The sequence below is a fragment of the Oncorhynchus clarkii genome, chromosome 2, assembly GCF_045791955.1.
Source record: "Oncorhynchus clarkii lewisi isolate Uvic-CL-2024 chromosome 2, UVic_Ocla_1.0, whole genome shotgun sequence".
Taxonomy (NCBI): Eukaryota; Metazoa; Chordata; class Actinopteri; order Salmoniformes; family Salmonidae; genus Oncorhynchus; species Oncorhynchus clarkii.
The window spans coordinates 58,955,230-58,974,109 of NC_092148.1; the positions used below are offsets into that span (position 1 = coordinate 58,955,230).

At 42.4% G+C, this 18,880-nt stretch overlaps 2 protein-coding genes across 4 annotated transcripts in view; one reads left to right on the forward strand and one right to left on the reverse strand.

Annotated features, from left to right (window-relative positions):
- The window catches only part of LOC139370729 (SNF related kinase b), a 44,915-nt gene extending 40,166 nt beyond the window's left edge, over positions 1-4,749 (reverse strand). The window contains exons 1-2 of one of the 3 annotated variants that reach the window (XM_071110399.1): positions 4,374-4,749; positions 3,554-3,717 (exon numbers count right to left, since the gene is read on the reverse strand). The gene's annotated coding sequence lies outside the window, so the exon portion shown is untranslated. Of the gene's footprint in view, positions 1-1,627; positions 2,500-3,553; positions 3,718-4,373 lie in introns of those variants that run through there. The other 2 variants (XM_071110391.1, XM_071110408.1) reach the window with 2 other exon arrangements.
- A 3,324-nt stretch (positions 4,750-8,073) lies between these two features.
- Positions 8,074-18,833, forward strand: LOC139370746 (lactate dehydrogenase D). Its single transcript, XM_071110430.1, has 11 exons — positions 8,074-8,302; positions 13,221-13,333; positions 13,730-13,871; positions 16,082-16,223; positions 16,537-16,696; positions 16,893-17,092; positions 17,357-17,485; positions 17,621-17,748; positions 17,854-17,944; positions 18,068-18,179; positions 18,299-18,833. Exons 1-11 carry the CDS (start codon positions 8,204-8,206, stop codon positions 18,462-18,464), a joined length of 1,482 nt encoding a protein of 493 aa, XP_070966531.1. The 5' UTR covers positions 8,074-8,203; the 3' UTR covers positions 18,465-18,833.
- Positions 18,834-18,880: the final 47 nt, after the last annotated feature.

Below are 18,880 nucleotides of genomic sequence, written 5' to 3' on the forward strand. Positions count from 1 at the left end.
CTTTTTTGATTGCCTTGAGGAGGGAATAGCTACACTGTTTGTATTCGATCATGTTTCCGGTCACCTTGCCCTGATTAAAAGCAGTGGTTCGCGCTTTCAGTTTTGTGCGAATGCTGCCATCAATCCATGGTTTCTAGTTGGGGAATGTTTTAATAGACGCTGTTGGTACAACATCACCGATGCACTTGTTAATTAACTCGCTCACCGCATCAGCGTATTCATCAATGTTATTTTCCGACGCTATGTGGAACATATCCCAGTCCACGTGATCAAAGCAATCTTGAAGCGTGGAATCCGATTGGTCTGACCAGCGTTGAACAGACCTGAGCACGGGCGCTTCCTGTTTTAGTTTCTGTCTATAGGCTGAGAGCAACAAAATGGAGTTGTGGTCAGATTTTACGAAAGGAGGGTTGGGGGAGGGCTTTGTATGCATCGCGGAAGTTATAATAACAATGATCCAGGGTTTTGCCAGACTGGGTCGCGCATTCGATATGCTGATAAAATTTAGGGAGCCTTGTTTTCAGATTAGCCTTGTTAAAATCCCCAGCTACAATAAAAGTAACGTCAGGATATGTGGTTTCCAGGTTACATAGAGTCAAATGAAGTTCTTTCAGGGCCGTCGATGTGTCTTCATGGGGGGGAATATATACTACTGTGATTATGATCGAAGAGAATTCTCTTGGTAGATAATGTGGTCGGCATTTGATTGTAAGGGATTCTAGGTCAGGTGAGCAAAATGACTTGAGTTCCTGTATGTTGTTATGATCACACCACGTCTCGTTAATCATAAGGCATACACCCCCGCACTTCTTCGTACCAGAGAGATGTTTGTTTCTGTCGGCGCGATGCGTGAAGAAACCAGGTGGCTGTACCGACTCTGATGACCTATCCCAAGTGAGCCATGCTTCCGAGAAACAAAGAACGTTACAATCTCTTCGTCTACCTTGTTGTCAAGAGACTGGACATTGGCGAGTAGTATGATGAATTTACGAACGCAACACCCGTTGAATATAACCGGTGGCAGTAAAAGTTGGCATAAAATGCGTAATTAAATTGTAGTTAGTCACCAACTCTCTGGATAACATGAAAACAGCCTAACCAGCTCTGCTAGGGTGAGTAAAATGGTCAGAGTGAGGTGTTCTCTCAGTTGTGGCTGGAAGTAGCTAGCAAGCTAGACAACGTTAGCCAGTTAGCTTGGGTGTTTGACTGCCGTTGTGAGGTCAGAACGCTCGGATTAACCCTACTCCTCGGCCAGAGCGTCAGGTGTGGGCTCTAAACGATCCGAGAGCAAAACGCTCTGAATTTACAAACGGACAATCTGACAACGCTCTGAATTTACGAACACTCAGAGTGCACTCCGGCACTCCAGATTGATTTTACAAACACACCCGAAGTGGTATGATGTCTAGCTAGTAATTTGTTATGCTAACAAGCTAGCAAGAGGTTGCACAGCAACAGCATCAACTTCTGGTAGACAGGCAAAGGGCTAGTATTATCAACTAAAAGGATACCGTTTGTTTACAGTATACTAAAATGAACTAATAGCATATAGTATGTAGTATATACACATTAAGTAAGTTAGTATGGGTATTCAAACACATCACTGTACACAGAAAGGCAAACTCACTTGTGCATTCAAATGAACACAGCCACACAAACACAATGTGTGTGACTTGCCTCAGGATCTGTCCTTGGGATTGAGCTTTTATGTTACCATCTGAGAGATACAGCAGTTATGTTAAACAACACTCAGTGGACAAGCTGTGCTGTGGTAGACTGTAAAAGAGAGGGGGAGTGAGAGAGAGAACAGGAGAGAACAGAGAATGAGAGAGTTTAAGGATAAGGCCATCCTCCTATTCACTGTGGCTTTCACTGCCTCTCTTGTCAGTTACCAAAGCAGAACAGTTCTTAAACAGACCACTGTTTCCTATAGGGAGCAGGGAGGGAACAACACTGTTTCCTTCTGATAGTGTTCACACAGGGAAAAGGCTTCCGCTGGGGAGATTCCTTTTACAGTTATAAAAACACACAGACACACACACCGACAAACTAACACATACATACACTCTCACGCACACACCCACATGCCTGCAGGTGCACGTACACACATACACAAATAAACAATGCCAAGGCATCATGATTCTAGTACACTCAGCATATTTCTTTGCAAACATAAAGGATCTCACATCTTGAGCCAATTGTTGAAAATATATATTTTTGCTGGTGCTAGCTGCGCAGAAAAGGCAGAGAACACATTCTACCTAAGTGAACATTTCAGACAAACAACAATAGAAGGGCCACACTTAAAGATGCACGCAGGGATCTTAAGCGCAAGAAATGTGTAACATATTGCACAAATTGAGTTCGTAACATATCACAGGAATTTCTAAATAAAACGGATGACGTAGTACACAATTTGATGACACAGTACACAAAAAAAGGGGACCCATTTTGGCTCAAGAGCACCACTTTCAAAACTACTGGCTGAAATTATATAAAAGTTTGAGAGTACATCTTTAACACAAGGACAAGGATGAATATGGACCCATGCACTGCCACACACACACACACACACACACACAGGGTACAGCTGGGTAGGATTATGGTGTGAGAGAAGCATAACGAGAGAGGGGCAAGGGGATGACTCATTCGGTTTCGTATCAGAGGGAGAGTAGAGAGTGATAGGGTAGGGATGGAGAGGGGAAAAGGGAGGGAGGAGGAAATGGAGTCAGGATAGTGAAGGGGAAAATGGAGGGAGGGGTGATGGAGGAACAGAGTGGGGTTTCCTTAGGTATGATCTCATCTCACTTGTTCCCATCATGCAATATTCAACATGGTGAGGTCCACGTGGGAATAGGGGAGCAGAGACTTGAGAGAGCACTCTCTCTTCTGAATTCTCAATTCACTCATTACAACAAAGTAGATTCAATTCTACACTCATTCCCAGCATTTAAACTCATCACATATTTAACTCCTCCATTACCTCTGTCTCTCCCTTTGTATGGAACAGCATTTTAATATTAATAGAAATACAATTGGGAGGGGAAGTACAGAGTGGGTTGTGTCTTAAATACCCTTATATCGGTCTTCCCTTGTCTTCCTTCCCTCATGACTAGGGCCCAAAGTTTGGTCACGGACAGTCAAATCAATATGGTGGACACCTATCCAGTTCTTTCACCTATCAGTGGTAATGAGCGAGCGGAGTTGAGGACAGCATGGCTCTCAAGACCTAGCGAGACACATAGTTAGTTGATGTGTTGAGCAGCACACGCTCTGTTCCCTTATGCAGCAGATCGAAGCACTAACAGAGGCTGTGTGCTGAGACTGACTGCTGCAGGGCCTGTGTGACCTGGCTGCTCTCCCTTCTTTCCTGTCCCCTCTCTCTCCCCTAGGCCCACCCCATGACCCAGGGGTCACAGCGCAGGCAGAGGACAATCTGTCTCCTCCCGCAAATGTTTAAAAAAATTAACTGAGGACAAGATGGTCATAAGCAGTAACTTGTACACATGCCAACAAGCCCTCACACACACATGCACTCTGACTGTATACACACAATCACATGCTTGTTCCCTCAATTATCAACTCTGTAGGATCACTTTAACTTTCCTCTGCTATTCAATCACCCCATCTGTATTCCTGTCCACCCTCTTCTTCTCTCTCCCTCTCTGGTTGGTGGTCCTGTGATGACTCAGAGTTGACCCATGCTCCATGGTTTCCCTGGAGAAGCCAAGATAATAAAAAGAAGAGGTGCAGGCCAGGATCCAGCTCTCTTGTTACAGTAACGACCAATAGGCTACAGCGTTATCAGTGTTCACACAATGCACTGTGAGATGCCACCGGACTTGCCACCCCCCTAACAAAGGACAACACACACAGAACACATGAGCAATAATTTTACTCATCATCCCCTGTACTACAATCATCATCATCTTTCATTATGGGATCATGAACATCAACAGTTTACTTACATTAAAGCATTAAAAGTTTCCGCTAAACTTGAATAGGAATCTGGATATTAGAGAGGATGGATCGATCATCCGTGAGTCAGTGTAATTTTCTGTGAAAGCTGCGAGCACATATGGATAGATATCAAAATGCAAATAACAATTGTCCCATTGTCCCCTTGGAGATTAATATAAGCAGTACAACAGCCCGGCGTAAACACTTGCTTTCGACTGGTAAACTTCCACTCCGCAACTGCAGTCCTGAGTTCGCAAAATACGCATCTACTACGCATCTGATGAAATGCACAAAAATAGACACGTCGTAAACATCCGCGGTCTGGCAATAACATTCTAACCAAAGATTATGATGCTAAAATTGCTAAAAGAGTGAGAATATTGCTACCTTAAAAGGTTACAAAAATAACTTACCATTGAGAGGAAAATGCGTTATCCTTGAGGATTGTGGAGCGACCTGCCTCTGTAAACAGCTTGGCACTTCTTGCTATTCCAGTACTACTTGATGAGTTAGAATCGTAAAGCTATTGGTTTCCAATAATTTCCCGACGTCCTGTTGGGTTCACTGTGCCAGTGGCGTGTGTATGCCCCGATGTCTCCGAAAGGACGAGGCAACAGGGATGGATGGTCGATGCTGTGAGTGCGCCTCTCTGCAGTATTCGCGCATTCATTCACTGTCTGATCGGCTCTGAGCGCTGGCCTGCTACTGACGTCAAAGCATTCCAGCTCACTCGCGTCCTCTGCGGACGATGTTCTCTCCCAGTGCGCGAGAGGAAGGGCTGAGGGCCTATACAGGAAAAAATGTCTGTTCTGAAGTCAAGAGAGAGGAAGACTATTATGCAATGCAACAGCCAGCGTGTCACTGTCTATAATTAGGTAGGTGGAGGAAAGCAAGAAACAATGGGGATAATACCATTACTCACATATTTCTATGGGTTGCCTTTCAACCACATCACATTAGGTCAGCTGTAGCCTTTAGCAATGATTCATAACTACAAAGGCTTTTTACAAATTGTAATTCTTTAGAATGCCTTTGCAGAGAAATAATGAAAACACGTTCTCTTTAGTCAGTATGGCTACCTTAGCCTATGATAAATGACACAATATTATCCTCAGACACCTGTAACAGATGCAATCAACTTGTTAATATCTGTAATAAGTACATATTACACAACATAAGCTGTTGTAAATACCCAAGGAGGAGGACAGAAAGTCCTGTAAACAAACTAAAGCAGATGAGCAGAAGCAAACAGTGCGGAGAGTCCTGGAGTTCTAAGTGGAAAGAGAGAGCATTTTAATCATCCCAGAGGCATTGATCAGGTCTCTGAACATATTTGGCCCAGGCAGCAGAGAGCTCTGGTCTGGGGTGTTGGGACCTGTGCCACACAGACTGACAGCTTGTCTGCTAAAAGCTATTCTGGAAACAGTGGAATAAGAAGGGTATCAGATACGGCCTCAAAGAACCCTCTCTCTCTATTGATCCTGGTTGAAGGGCCCCCAACCGAGCCCATCTCACTGTAGGCCACTGACCCACACTGAAATGTGAAAATCCATCATCAAGTGTATTGACAAAACTTTGTACTGGGGCTATAATACAAAACCTACCAGCAGCACAGCTGAGCAGCCAGATATTTTGATTGATTTCATCTTGGGAAAAAAGGAGATATCTCATTCCAATTTTCTGCTGTCTCATATGACCTACGGACATGTCACTAGAGCAAAAAAAAACAGATCTTTCTAAATAGAATGGCTAGCTACATAAACAAATGAAAAAAATAACAGTACTGTACCGTGCGTCTGATTATAGCCTACTGGATGAGGAATAGCCTTGAGGAGACTTGTGGTACCATGCTCCCATCTAGTGGAACGATGCTATCACTAGAGGCTTCTTTCCTATGACATTTGCATTTTATAAATGCGTCACCATTCAATGTGTCACTTTGTGACTTTGGCCAAATTGATAAAAAAATAAAAAAGCTTGGCTTAGTTAAAAGGCTCACAGTAACAAATTGATAGCTGTCTTACAAAACTTGTTTACAGTCGAATGGATAGTAGATTATACAAATGATTCCAAATATGTTATTCAAGCCAAAAACCCCTATTTAATGTTAAAATTTGAAACACTAGTAACCTGATTGGTTTTGCTTGATATTGCTGCTCAATATGTAGGTGGCGTCTCGAGCCAGACGGATTACATCCGCAATCCTTAAATGTTACAGTTAAAAAAGGTCCAAAACAGCTGTTTTTTATCTCCAATATAAAATAATTTCTGAGTATCTTACTGTGATTGCTTTCAATTAAAATGGTCAAAAAGAAACAAAAATAGCTTCTTAGCAAAGAGCAATTTCTCAAGCAAGAATTTAGCTAGGACTGTCTGGGAATGGTCTGAGTGGGAGGGGACAACTGAAAACTATCTTTGGAACTCTCGAATTGATCTATTAACTACTTTTGCACCTGGCCAAAATCTATCCCACCAAAACAGGCAGAAATTTCAGGTCTTTTCAAACAGTTCTTACAACAAAATTGCATTATCATAATTAGTTATAATATTATTCCAACCTCAGTGTGGAAATATATATATAACACAGGGAAATGTTTTTGACTGCACTGGGCCTACAAGCCGTTGCCCAAGGTCTGGCTAGTTGAGACTAATGTGTAGGCAGGTACCTCGCGTGAGGTCGACGTCAGAAGTGCGATGACGCGAAAGCGTAAGACTTCGCTGTTAAGATCAGAGACTCGTCTCCTGAGCATGCACCTTCGTTCAAGGTCTACATACCCATGTCTCCTAATTACACACCAAGTAATCTTACTTATAGGTCATCAAGCTCTCTTGAGAACCTTGATGATCCGCGAAATGGAGTCAGTCAGCAGTGGTGAGCGCTCTGAAGTTGAACCAGTCCAGGATGTATTGGGCCTACCTGTGGTGACAGGTGTGGTAGAGTCTTCCAACATTTGCCCTGAGAATCGTACCAGAGATGATTTTGGACAGGTAGGAGTGCGAATTTTGGAAAGAGTGGATTCCTGTTTTTTGGCTGACCCATACATTGAGTCAAGCTGGGTAAAGGACAAACTGGTTACATTTGTGGAAGTTTTGAGAAGTGGAATTGTTTAGATTTGTGTATCTGCCTCCTAGAGGAAGTGGGCACTTGGAGTCACGTGGCTCGGGACTCAACCTGTGGTGGGCTTTGCTGTCTGGAGCCACTAAAAAGGGTGATCAGTGGGATAACGTTGAGTGTAGAGGTGGATCAAATTAAAAGGTATATTCCTAGTGTTTGTGACACCTGCCGTTTGGTAAGACGTAGACTCGGTGGCAATGGCGAGACTGAGAATACCCTGTCTGTCATGTTTAGCTTTGCTATTCTGTGAGGGCCTATGTTCTGAACCCGCTTCGGTGCCAAGGATTCAGACATGTTGCAGCAGTGTGTAGAAGGGAGATCCCACGATGTGAGAAATGTGCAGGAAGATATAGTCAGAGGGAGTGTGCTGTTGGGATAGAGAAAGCACTGTAGTCAACTGTGGGGGTGCCCATGCAGCTGGGGATCAGAAGTGCCCTGTGAGAGAGAGACAGGTTGAGATTGCCAGAGTTCAAGTGGGGCAGAAAGTTTCCTATGAGGCAGTGAAGAGAGTAGAACATAGCCCAAGGATGAGTGAGTCGACTGGGATGCCCCCATGAGTAGGCTTGAAGAGAGAGAGCCAGCGAGGATGAGTTTTAGTAAGGTTGGATTTCTTGCATTTACAGCCATGGTGATCAACTGCACTGCACTGATGGAGCAGAAATCACAGAAGATAGATGTGGTAGTTGCAGCAGCAGATAAATATTTGGGTGTGAAATATTTTTAGTTTAGAAGATCTACAGGATGTTTTGAGAGAAGGGGTTCCATCCTCCCAGGCCGACAGCCTGTAGGCTCGTTTAGGGCCAAAGTTGTGGGATGGGGTGGTGGGATAGTGTATAGGTGCAGGGTTAGATGGTGGTGCAATTCAAGTTTTTCCCATTCCCCTTTTCCCTTTTTTTTGGTCAAAAAATGTGCAATCCGTACTCTGACCTGCGAATGGCAGCAATACAACACAGCATCTGGTCTACCGGAAAACCAAACGAAGAAGAAGTTTCGACGTCACTACTGTAAACTTCTGATCCGGAAGAATACTTTGTCCATTATGAAATAGCAGGCGACAGCTAAGTGCATTTAGTATACAGTAGTTTATTATAAAAAATATTTCACGGGCCGACATTCTGATCTGTGAATATGACCTTCGCCTTGGGACCAACGCGACGCTTGTACGCTCACCTGTCAACGTCTAATTTCGTGCAGTGTCGCACTATCAAGAAAGAACACACTTTAAAAGTGAGCATTCAGTTAACTTGGTAATGTGTCAGTTTGTTCTGATATTTTGATCATACCGGTAGTTAATGTTTAAAAGATTAATGAGCTGCATGATATATTCTTGTTCTGGGTGGATAGATAACCGAAATGCACGACTGCATTTATTCTGTAGGCTAGTAGTAGTAGAGCCTTAGCCCTTGATCATGACTCCGTTCTATTGCATTACATTACACATAATTGGACGAAGGCGTCTTCTGTAGTGGGAGTTTTGTTAAGATCTCGACGCTCGGTCTGAACATTAACATGCATCTCTTGCGCTACTGTTTTGGAAACACAAGAACCTTATCTTTCATATCAGCGAGAAATGTTTTGTTTGTCTTTTTGTTAAACTAAAGGTTACATTGATACACACATTGTTAAGGTTAGTGTGGCCATTTCTCTATGTTACAGCACTTGTTTACTGAAGACAAGAGGCTATCTAGCATGTTCCGAACACCTGTGTGTAATGCCGCGTTCACAGCAACTGGGAACTCAGTGCAAATCATGAAGTCGGTGATCGTCAAGTTGGAACTCTAGAGAGGCCCGGGTTCCTGAGTTGGAATTCCGAGTTTGATAACCCTTCAAATCGATTTTTCCCATTCGGATATAGTTTTTTCCGTGTTCCCAGTTGTTTTGATTTCATCCAACTTCCGAGCTCCCAGTTGTTTTGAACGTGGCATATTAAGCTGAAGTGTAGTTTAGTCAGATGGAGGCACCCATAGCTGAGTGGAGTTGAGTTTTATTTGAAATACTATTTCTCACTGATGAAATATACGATATTTTTCGAAAGCCATATAGCAAGTGATGATTATTTACATTTATAAACGTTACAATACAACGTCGGGATTGTAGTTCACGTGTGGCATTTGTGGGCGAAGCAAATGGCGGAGAACTGTAGGGGGAAGGCATAATTCGACCTAGTTTTCCAGGGCTAGTATAGCCTAGCCATCTAGGCTACCAAGTAAGCAAAATTACGTTGAAAATATGTATTTTTCAGACGTGGCCATCACATGCATTTCAGGTGCTGGACGTCAAAAATACATATTTTACGAAAATGAAAAGACGTCTTATACAGACGTCACATGTTTTTTCCGGATGTTTAAAGACGTCTTCTCCGGACATTGAAATCAGTGCATTATAGGTGTTGAATGAAAGGTACAAATATATATTTTACGGACGTGGAAAATACTTATTTTTCAGGCATTGCATCTATGGCCAAAATGCAACTGCTATACATTTTTAATTAAGTAAGCATTATATCGCAATAATATTTGCGATATATCTTCATAGGAAAGAGGAGCAGACTGCAGACCACTTCAACTACAATAGCATTATAGAGTAACGGTTACATATTTTTTATTTTTTGCTGTGACTGATACGTTGTTGTTTATCTATCTTAGTTGAATGCACTGACTAAGTCACTCTGGATAAGAGTGTCTGCTGATTGACCTAAATGTAAAAACAAATTAGTTGAATGCACTTAGTCACTCTGGATAAGAGTGTCTGCTGACTGACCTAAATGTAAAAAAAAAAAAAAGTATTGCAAAGCATGATGGGTATTAGTCTCATTAGTTGCGCCCCCAAACAAGTACACGTTTGGTCGGTGCGAGCCAGATCTAAATCTGAACGAATCATACAGTACGGCACAGTTTAGTATAGTAGAACACAGAGTACAGTACAGGCCCCGGTTTCCCCATGGCGGTGTTTTAACAAAGCATCTTTCCTACAATTAACGAAGATGTAACATGCGTTTCCCAAAACACCACACAGATAGAACGGTCGGTAAGTGTTTTGTTGAAGCATGTGTCTACTGATGGAGTCGAAAGAAATGTGGAGCTTCTCTCGGATCACCCTTTTCCATTAAAATTTTACCTTAACATTTTAATTATTTCACAATACTGATGACGAATCAGCTCCTAGAGAGATAAACACTCATATATTGAGGTGGCTTATTCTAATTATTTTCCAATAAAAATGCACTAAATCACAGATTTGGAACATTGAGCTCATGTTAGGCTACACATCATGAAATATGTTACAGGAGACAAATAAAACTAAATTGAATGAACATGAAATCTATTTCAATATAATTGAATACCGTATATAGGCCTATGTAGCTTATACTGTACAGAAGGTAGGCTATTTATCTAATGCAGTCATCTCAGTTTTCATTTGAAGCATCTTTTCATCCTTTGCTTGTTTGCAACAATTTCAAAGACATTGTATTTGTAGTCAACTTCGTTGTGAAGTTACCCGCAGTCACAGAGACCGATAAACCTCTTCTGTGTGTGAAGTGACACGAAAGGGGAAAAAGGCATCTAACAACGCACTTAACTGTTCTAGGAGTGGTCTGAGGCAGGCGTTAGAATATAAGTGTTTATAAGTGCATCGTTAATAACGATGGTTTTGGGAAACAGCTCAGATATCTATCGATGAACTTAGCCTTAAGCTGCACAGGACAGTAGAGTTTTATTCGGTAGAATACGACACAGTAGAGAGGCATTTAGTAGAGTACAGTTTAGTAGGGTACAATAGGTTTCCGTAACTCTGTCCTGGGGCCCCAATTGGGTGCATGTTATGGTTTTTACCCTAGCACTACACAGCTGATTCAAACAATCATAGCTTGAGGATGAGTTGGTGATTTGAATCAGCTGTGTATTTATTTAACCTTTGCTTTACTTTTTTTTAAAGTTCACTGAGGACACATTCTCATTTACAGTAATGACCTGGGGAATAGTTACAGGAGAGTGTAGGGGGATTAATGAGCCAATTAGAAGCTAGGGTTGATTAGGTGGCCATGAGGGCCAGATTGGGAATTTAGCCAGGACACCAGGGTTAACACCCTTACAATAAGTGCCATGCTATCTATAATAACCATAGAGTGTCATGACGTTGGCCTGGGGTTAGGTTTATGACAGTCATAAATACCTCTTCCCCCCTTTTTCCTCTCTCTACCCTACTGATGTTACATTTGCAAAACCCTTGGTTAACATAGAGATTCTGGGAACATCAGAAGGTGGGGTGAAATTAACTATATTCTGGTAATCTGACCAATTGAACATATGCGGTGGTACTTAATGAATATGATGTCAGTTCAGTTGTCATCTGAGACATTCTCATCAATGATAAAATGACATAAACTCTACAGTGGAAAGTCTACACCTCAGAGTTATCGGAAATGTGATTTTAGCTTCTAAAATGTGAGATTTGGGTTTTCATAAGATAGGGCTCTGCTCAATCAGTGGCCCACCCCTGTGAAGGGACATGGGCTATAAAACTTTTCAAACACACCCTCCTCTCCCTTCCTATATAAGCCCTTGATGACAATATTACCTCCTGTTCCGAGGATGTGAGAGCGACGGTCCAATGTCAGAATGGTTCAGATAATAACTACAGAACGAAGCCAACATCAGCGTGAGCTTTGGTTGCGAATGGTATGAACTTTGAACTCTTATTCACTACAGAAGTGATACCTCCTAGCCGTTGAGTTAGCAACAGCTGCTGCAAATGAGGGTTAGGAAGGAACAGACAGAGTATCCCGTCTACCACACAATGACGTTACTACAACGTATTCAATTTACCAGCAGAGACATTCTTCAAAGGACTCGGTTGGGCAACACAGCCTTCCATCTACCACCAACCTACCGAAGCGCAGCTCAGAGTAAATATTTATTGCATTTTCCTTTTCCAAATGGGAGGTCATTTAGAATGCATAAGATACTGTATTTACGATAGCACAGCTTTGCCCTTTGTTCCTCAGTCTTTCCACTCTTTCACTCAAACCCAGCCCCTTTTGTGTAACCAGCTGTCATATCTGTTCCGCCCGCTAGGGACGTTTTCCTTTATGACGTAATTTGTAATCAAGTTATGATTTAAATGTGTGTAATTCTGTGTGATTAGTTAGGTATTTAGTAAATAAATAATTAAACCCAATTTTGTATTGCTGATTCTACTTGTTAGCCAGGGTTCGTGCAGATAACCAAGAATTTACAACTTTCAGATGAGACTGAATTAAGATGACGATTAATATTGACTGCTATTGATGTAAAATATTACTAGGTCTTTAAGAGTTTATTCGGAAGATAACAGTTCTATAAATATTATTTTGTGGCGCCCGACTCTCTAGTTAATTACATTTACATTATTAGCTCAATCAGGTAATATTAATTACAGAGAAATAATTTTATAGAATAGCATGTCATATCACTTAATCCGGCATAGCCATAGACACGACAAGAGTCAGTACACCTGTTTAACATCCCATCCGAAAGACTGCACCCTACAAAGGGCAATGATCCCAATCATTGGGTTAATTTTTTGGGGACCAGAGGAAAGAGTGCCTCCTACTGGCCTTCCAACACCACTTCTAGCAGCGTCTGGTCTCCCATCCATGGACAGACCAGGACCGACCCTGCTTAGCTTCAGAGGCAAGCCAGCAGTGCTCTACTAAATTGTTCTGTACTATACTCCAATCTTCTTTACTGTACTGTGCCGTCCAAACTTGTGAAACGTAGATGTCTATGATTGACCCAAAAAAGACGTTGCATGACGTCAAATGCTTAGTGGGTACTTTCTTAAGAAGGTGCTGAAAACAAGGGTCTCTCCTTGTCAATCCTTATCTTTTGTCGTTTTTTTTTTTTTGTAGTTGTAATTTTCAGAACTTGTGAACAGTAATGCTTTATTACTTGTTACAAGCATGTATACATGTCTTTTTAAGGCTTATAATGATATTTATTTCTGTGCATTTCTTTTATTTTTATTCACCTTCCTGCCTTTCTTGTCTATAGAAGTATACAGTTGATTAATTCAGTCACAAGTCCAACAAGCCTATGTGGTTCTTGTATAGTTCCCTTGTTCAGGTATGGCTAAACTGTTCTTATTGTGTGTGTCCCTGTGTTAGAATGGTGGGTGGGAGCGGGTGATCCCTGCATTCCGCTCGGTGTGTGGTGAAGATGGAGTGTCCCTGGGTGCAGCAGTCAGGGAGCAACATGGCAGAGACGAGTCTGTACACAGGTGAGCTCAGCCGTCTGGCACAGAGCAGGTGTGTCCTGTCTCCAACATGCAGGCACACATACGCACACACTCGATTTGTGTATGTGTTTCAGGGTTGGGGTCAATTTGAATTGAAGCCAGTCAATTCAGGAAGTGAACTTAAATTTCAATTAAATAATTGAAAAAATTGCATTTCTTTTCAATGTCTTCTCAATAAACTGAAAAGTAGAAGCTATTAAAAATAAAAAAATTATGAAATCTGATTATTAAATTCACATAAATTCCTGAATTGACTGCCTTCATTTTAAATTGACCCAACCCTGATGTGTTTCTGGTGATGGATAGCTACAGGGATTCGGGGTGTGCCTTGGTGGTTCTAGGAGTATCCAATAAGTCTAAGTGATTGTTCTCTCCCAGATGTCGCCCCCCAGACGTAGTGGTGTGGCCGCGGAGTGTGGAGGAGGTCAGTGCCCTCGCCAAGATCTGCCACCACCACCACCTTCCCATCATCCCATTTGGCACAGGCACAGGCCTCGAGGGAGGAGTGGGTGCACTTAAGGTGAGAGCGAATCAGTCTGTGTCAAGGAGAAAGATAAATACCAGCCTGGAAAGTTTGATTAATCTCTCTGTGAATTTATATATAATTTGATTAAGATAATTGATTGTAGACAAATTAGCCATTTTAATTGATAGGATTCAGATAATCTTCAATAAATATAGTACCCAACATCCAATTTGGAACTTAATTCTTCCTAACAATGAGTAAGACATAAGGAATCCAACAAATTATAAAAAGCCACCCATGGAGCCTACACACCCCATGCCAATCCAAACCCAACAACCAGTGTACAGTATCGTTTATCAGTGTTTGAAAAGTAGTATGGAGTATTGCTTCTTCTGCATCCTTTGTAATGTATTCCCTGTGAATCTGGTGATGTTTTTTTCCCTCTGTTCAGAGAAATTGAAGTCACTTGCATTATTTACAATAAATAAGTGTGAAAGTACCACATTTTGTCCACTAGATACCGCTGTTCCTGCTACTGCCACCACACCCTTTTATCCATGTTGCTGGTCTCTTGTGTTTATTAAATGGATCACAACATTCTTTTTACAACTTTGGGTAGAAAACCAATGGCTTTTGCTCATGATGAAAATAGATTTTATGGTCATCCTCACAATTCGAGCCTGTCCTCCATGAAAGCAATTCTGTTTTTCATTCTCTTAGGCTTAATTTCTGTCCATGAAACAGACCCTCTATGTGTGGTTTATTCCCTTCAAAAAGGTCTGGATTAGTTAGACCATTCCTGGTGAACAAACAAACCATTAGGTTACAGCACTTCAATGGTAAAAGTCCCAAATACACACGGTATATATATATATATATATATATATATATATATATATATATATATATATATATATATATATATATATATATATATATATAGTGTTTTGCAATGGTAATTGTATTGGGTTGGGTTTAATGGTAAATGTCACTAATCCCACTACATAATAGAGATGTTTTCTAAGAATTTGATTGAAAAACATATGACTGCCATGCAATGGATTATATTTGAATTATTATCTAAGGGTTGTCATAACATTTTAGTCACTAGCCCATTTCTCCATCAAAGTTTCGGGCTTGAAAGAAAAGTCTTCATATGAGAATTGCACCATACGGATAGTTCTCAGAGAGCTGCCGTTTGTTGGACTATTCAAGGAGAGCTGGGTTGAAGCATTAGGTTGCTAAGAGAAGGACAAACTGAATTCCTTTCATGGAGGACTGGCTTGACCACACAATACATTTTCATCATCAGCAAAAGCTATTGGTTTTCTACCCAATTTCAAAAGAAAATGTTGTGATTCATGTAATAAACACAAGAGACCAGCAACATGGATAAAAGGGTGTGGTGGCAATAGCAGGAACAGCGATATCTAGTGGACAAAACATGGTACTTTCTCACATTTATGGCAAAAAATGCAAGCGACGTCAATGGCTAATTTCTCTGAACAGGGGTAAACAACCATCACCAGATTCACAGGGATATCCTTTACAAATTGGTGAATAAGCAATACTCTAAGCCACAGCTCCATACTACTTGTCAAACATAGAGAACTCAATCAATCACATTTATTTATAAAGCACTTCGTACACCAGCTGATATCTCAAAGTGCTGTACAGAAACCCAGCCTAAAACCCCAAACAGCAAGCAATACAGGTGTAGAAGCACGGTGGCTAGGAAAACTCCCTGAAAGGACAGAACCTAGGAAGAAACCTAGAGAGGAACCAGGCTGTGAGCGTACTGATTGATGGGGTGGGATTAGCCTGGATGGATGTTCCTTGTGTCTCACTCAATGGTAGGAAAAGTTTAGACCAAATCGGATGTTGGGTACTATAATTTGTTGAATATTATGTGTATCCAATGGAATGACCCTAGAGAGAAAGATTACTAGAGTGAGAGAGAAAGTTGTTTTGTGTAAAAGCCATAATAATTCATGTTGACGTTTTTTGTTTCTCTCGCACAATGTTAGTCGGAATGTGTGTGACAGAGTAAGACAGGATGCAGTGTCATCATCTCCTAAAGGTGTCTAAATGAAGGGTGCTGTGTAAGAGGTCTTGAAAAAGGCGTCAATGTGTTGTCAGTACCAAATAGCGCAGGCAGACGTCTGTACAGTGCATCCCTGACCTCTGATAACATGGGTCCTTGTATTCACAATGTTTCATTGAGGGTCTATAGGAAGTATTCCGTGTGTGTGTGTGTGTGTAAGGGCGGGGTGTGTTTTAGTCTGAGGAACATGGACAGGGTGTTGGACCTCCATCAGGAGGACTTTGATGTGAGCGTGGAGCCAGGTGTGACACGCAAAGGCCTCAACTCCTACCTGAGAGACACGGGCCTGTGGTTTCCTGTCGGTGAGTCACGTGACCTGCAATGATGTCACTGCTCCAACGGGTAGGCCCAATAGGCCTGTCACTATACACACGCCTGAGTTTAGTTAATCATTGTGAAATGAAGGAGAACATTTTTCTATCGTGAAATAGGGGTCCATGGGTGGAAAATGTTGGGAACCCCTGATATAAGTAATCACACCAACTACTTTCATGTACAATGGTATTGCATGATCGTCATTCTAGCTGACATTTTGTGCCCGAAGTTGGGAAGAATATTTGTGAAGTGTTGGGTATGAAATCACTGAGGTGTTCTACTGTCTGTCGGCACACACAGACCCTGGTGCAGACGCGTCTCTGTGTGGCATGGCTGCCACCAGTGCATCAGGCACCAATGCGGTGCGCTACGGCACCATGCGGGAGAACGTACTCAACCTAGAGGTGGTGCTGGCAGATGGATCCATCATCCACACAGCAGGCAGGGGGCGCCGGCCCCGGTAACACTCCCAGACATGGATATATTCATGGTTATATACATCATTGGTTACACTGCCAGGCCTGAAACAGAAAGTGACAGTTAAAACAGGTTTTAGTGTTTAGCTATTAACAACCTATGTGGTGTTCTCTCTCTTTCTGTAATTTCACCAGTAATGAAGACATGTATGACCTTTGACCTTCTCTCGTCTCCGTTAGGAAGACGTCAGCGGGGTACAACCTGACCAACCTGTTTGTGGGTTCAGAGGGCACTCTGGGAGTGATCACGAAGACCACCCTGCGTCTCTACGGGGTGCCAGAAGCCATGGTGTCTGCTGTGTGCACCTTCCCCTCTGTCCAGGCAGCAGTGGACAGCACTGTGCAGGTCCTCCAGACTGGAGTGCCCATCGCACGCATCGGTGAGTAGACAAGGTGGCCATTTACTAGTTTTTAACACAGAACTTACCTCTGCGTTCATTGTTTTCTTACTGTAAGGTGCCTGTCCATCTTAAACTGACACTGAGCAAGAGACTGCAATGCATTCTTACTCAGAGCAACCAAGGGCTTTAGACACTAATTGGAGGACCTGATGCTATTTAAAACACTGACCAAGTGTTTTTTACCACAATCTTCTCAGTGGAGCTGGAGCCTTGTTCTAATCCAACCACGTCTGTCCTTTCCAGAGTTCCTTGATGATGTGATGATTGACGCCTGTAACAGCTTTAACTCGCTGTCCTACCCCGTGGCCCCCACGCTCTTCCTGGAGTTCCACGGCACTGAGAAGAGTCTGGAGGAGCAGGTTACCGTCACAGGTGTTTTGTTGCTGTACGGTGTTATACTGAATGTGTGATGTAATTGTACGTTAAGTTAACGTTACTTGCGATAGTTTGCTGTAAATTTGACTTGAGTGAGATTTCTTCTTTATTTGTTGATTGGAAACTGTCCAGAGGAGATCACGCAGGCTAACGGTGGGTCAGACTTTAGCTGGGCACGGGATGCAGAGACCCGCGGGCGCCTGTGGAAGGCACGACACGATGCCTGGTACGCTGCCCTGGCACTCAGACCGGGCTGCAAGGTAAGGCTCTGACTCTAATAATTATTGATAAATAATGTAATCACTTCGGCATTATTGTTTGTAATGTTGTAACAGAAATGTGCCGACTCCATTTTGGTCCTGCAGGCCTACTCCACAGATGTGTGCGTCCCTCTCTCTCGTCTCCCTCAGATCATTGTGGAAACCAAGGAGGACCTGATGCTAAACGGACTCACAGGTAACGGCTAGCTAACAATCAACACAGACTCCCTGGTGGGACATCACTCAGAGGATACAGTGTTTGTTACTGTACATGTTTGTGTGTGACCAGTAGTGTATTGAGGATTCTTTCTCTCCTGAGGTCCGATCGCGGGTCATGTTGGAGATGGAAATTTCCATTGTATAATGGTCATGGACCCCAATGACCAGGATGAGGTCATTAGAGTTCATGAGTTCACTGAGCGACTGGCCAGGTACTGTATGTCTCTCTATCCTATCCTTTTTCCTTTTATATCGGCCCCTTGTTCCTGACCATTGAACTCCTTCTCTCTTATCCCTGTATTTATAGTTCTCTGTTTCTCTCATGCTGTAGGAGAGCACTGGCCCTGGACGGGACATGTACGGGGGAGCACGGGGTGGGCCTGGGGAAACGAGCGTTGCTCCGAGAGGAGATGGGACCCCTGGCCATCGAGGTCATGCAGGGCCTCAAAGCCACCCTTGATCCCAAGAACCTCATGAATCCTGGGAAGGTTCTGTAGCTGAAGGTACTGTAGCTATGACCTTATCAGAGCACTGAATCAATGAATGAAGTTTAAAACAATACCTTTGTCTGCCACAGGGTGTCAGGAGTTTGGTATTTTATAGAGTAACTGACTGAGTGCCAAGGGCAAATTGTGTAATTTTTGCCTGTCCAGTTCCTCAGAATGAACTGCTGCTAATTTAGATGTTATTACAATGGAATGGTGGCTTGAAATGATATATTTGCAACAAACCTAATGCAACGTTCTGTGTTTTGTTTCTGTTAAATTGTGTGCCCTGTTGATGTGTACATACTGTATTCAAACTGTAATTGGCCGCTTCTCATTGACAATTAAGTATTTTTTTAATAAAAATCCCTCATATTGCCATGGTGTAGTTGCTCTTATGTCTAAAGATTTCTTCTTACAATCTGATT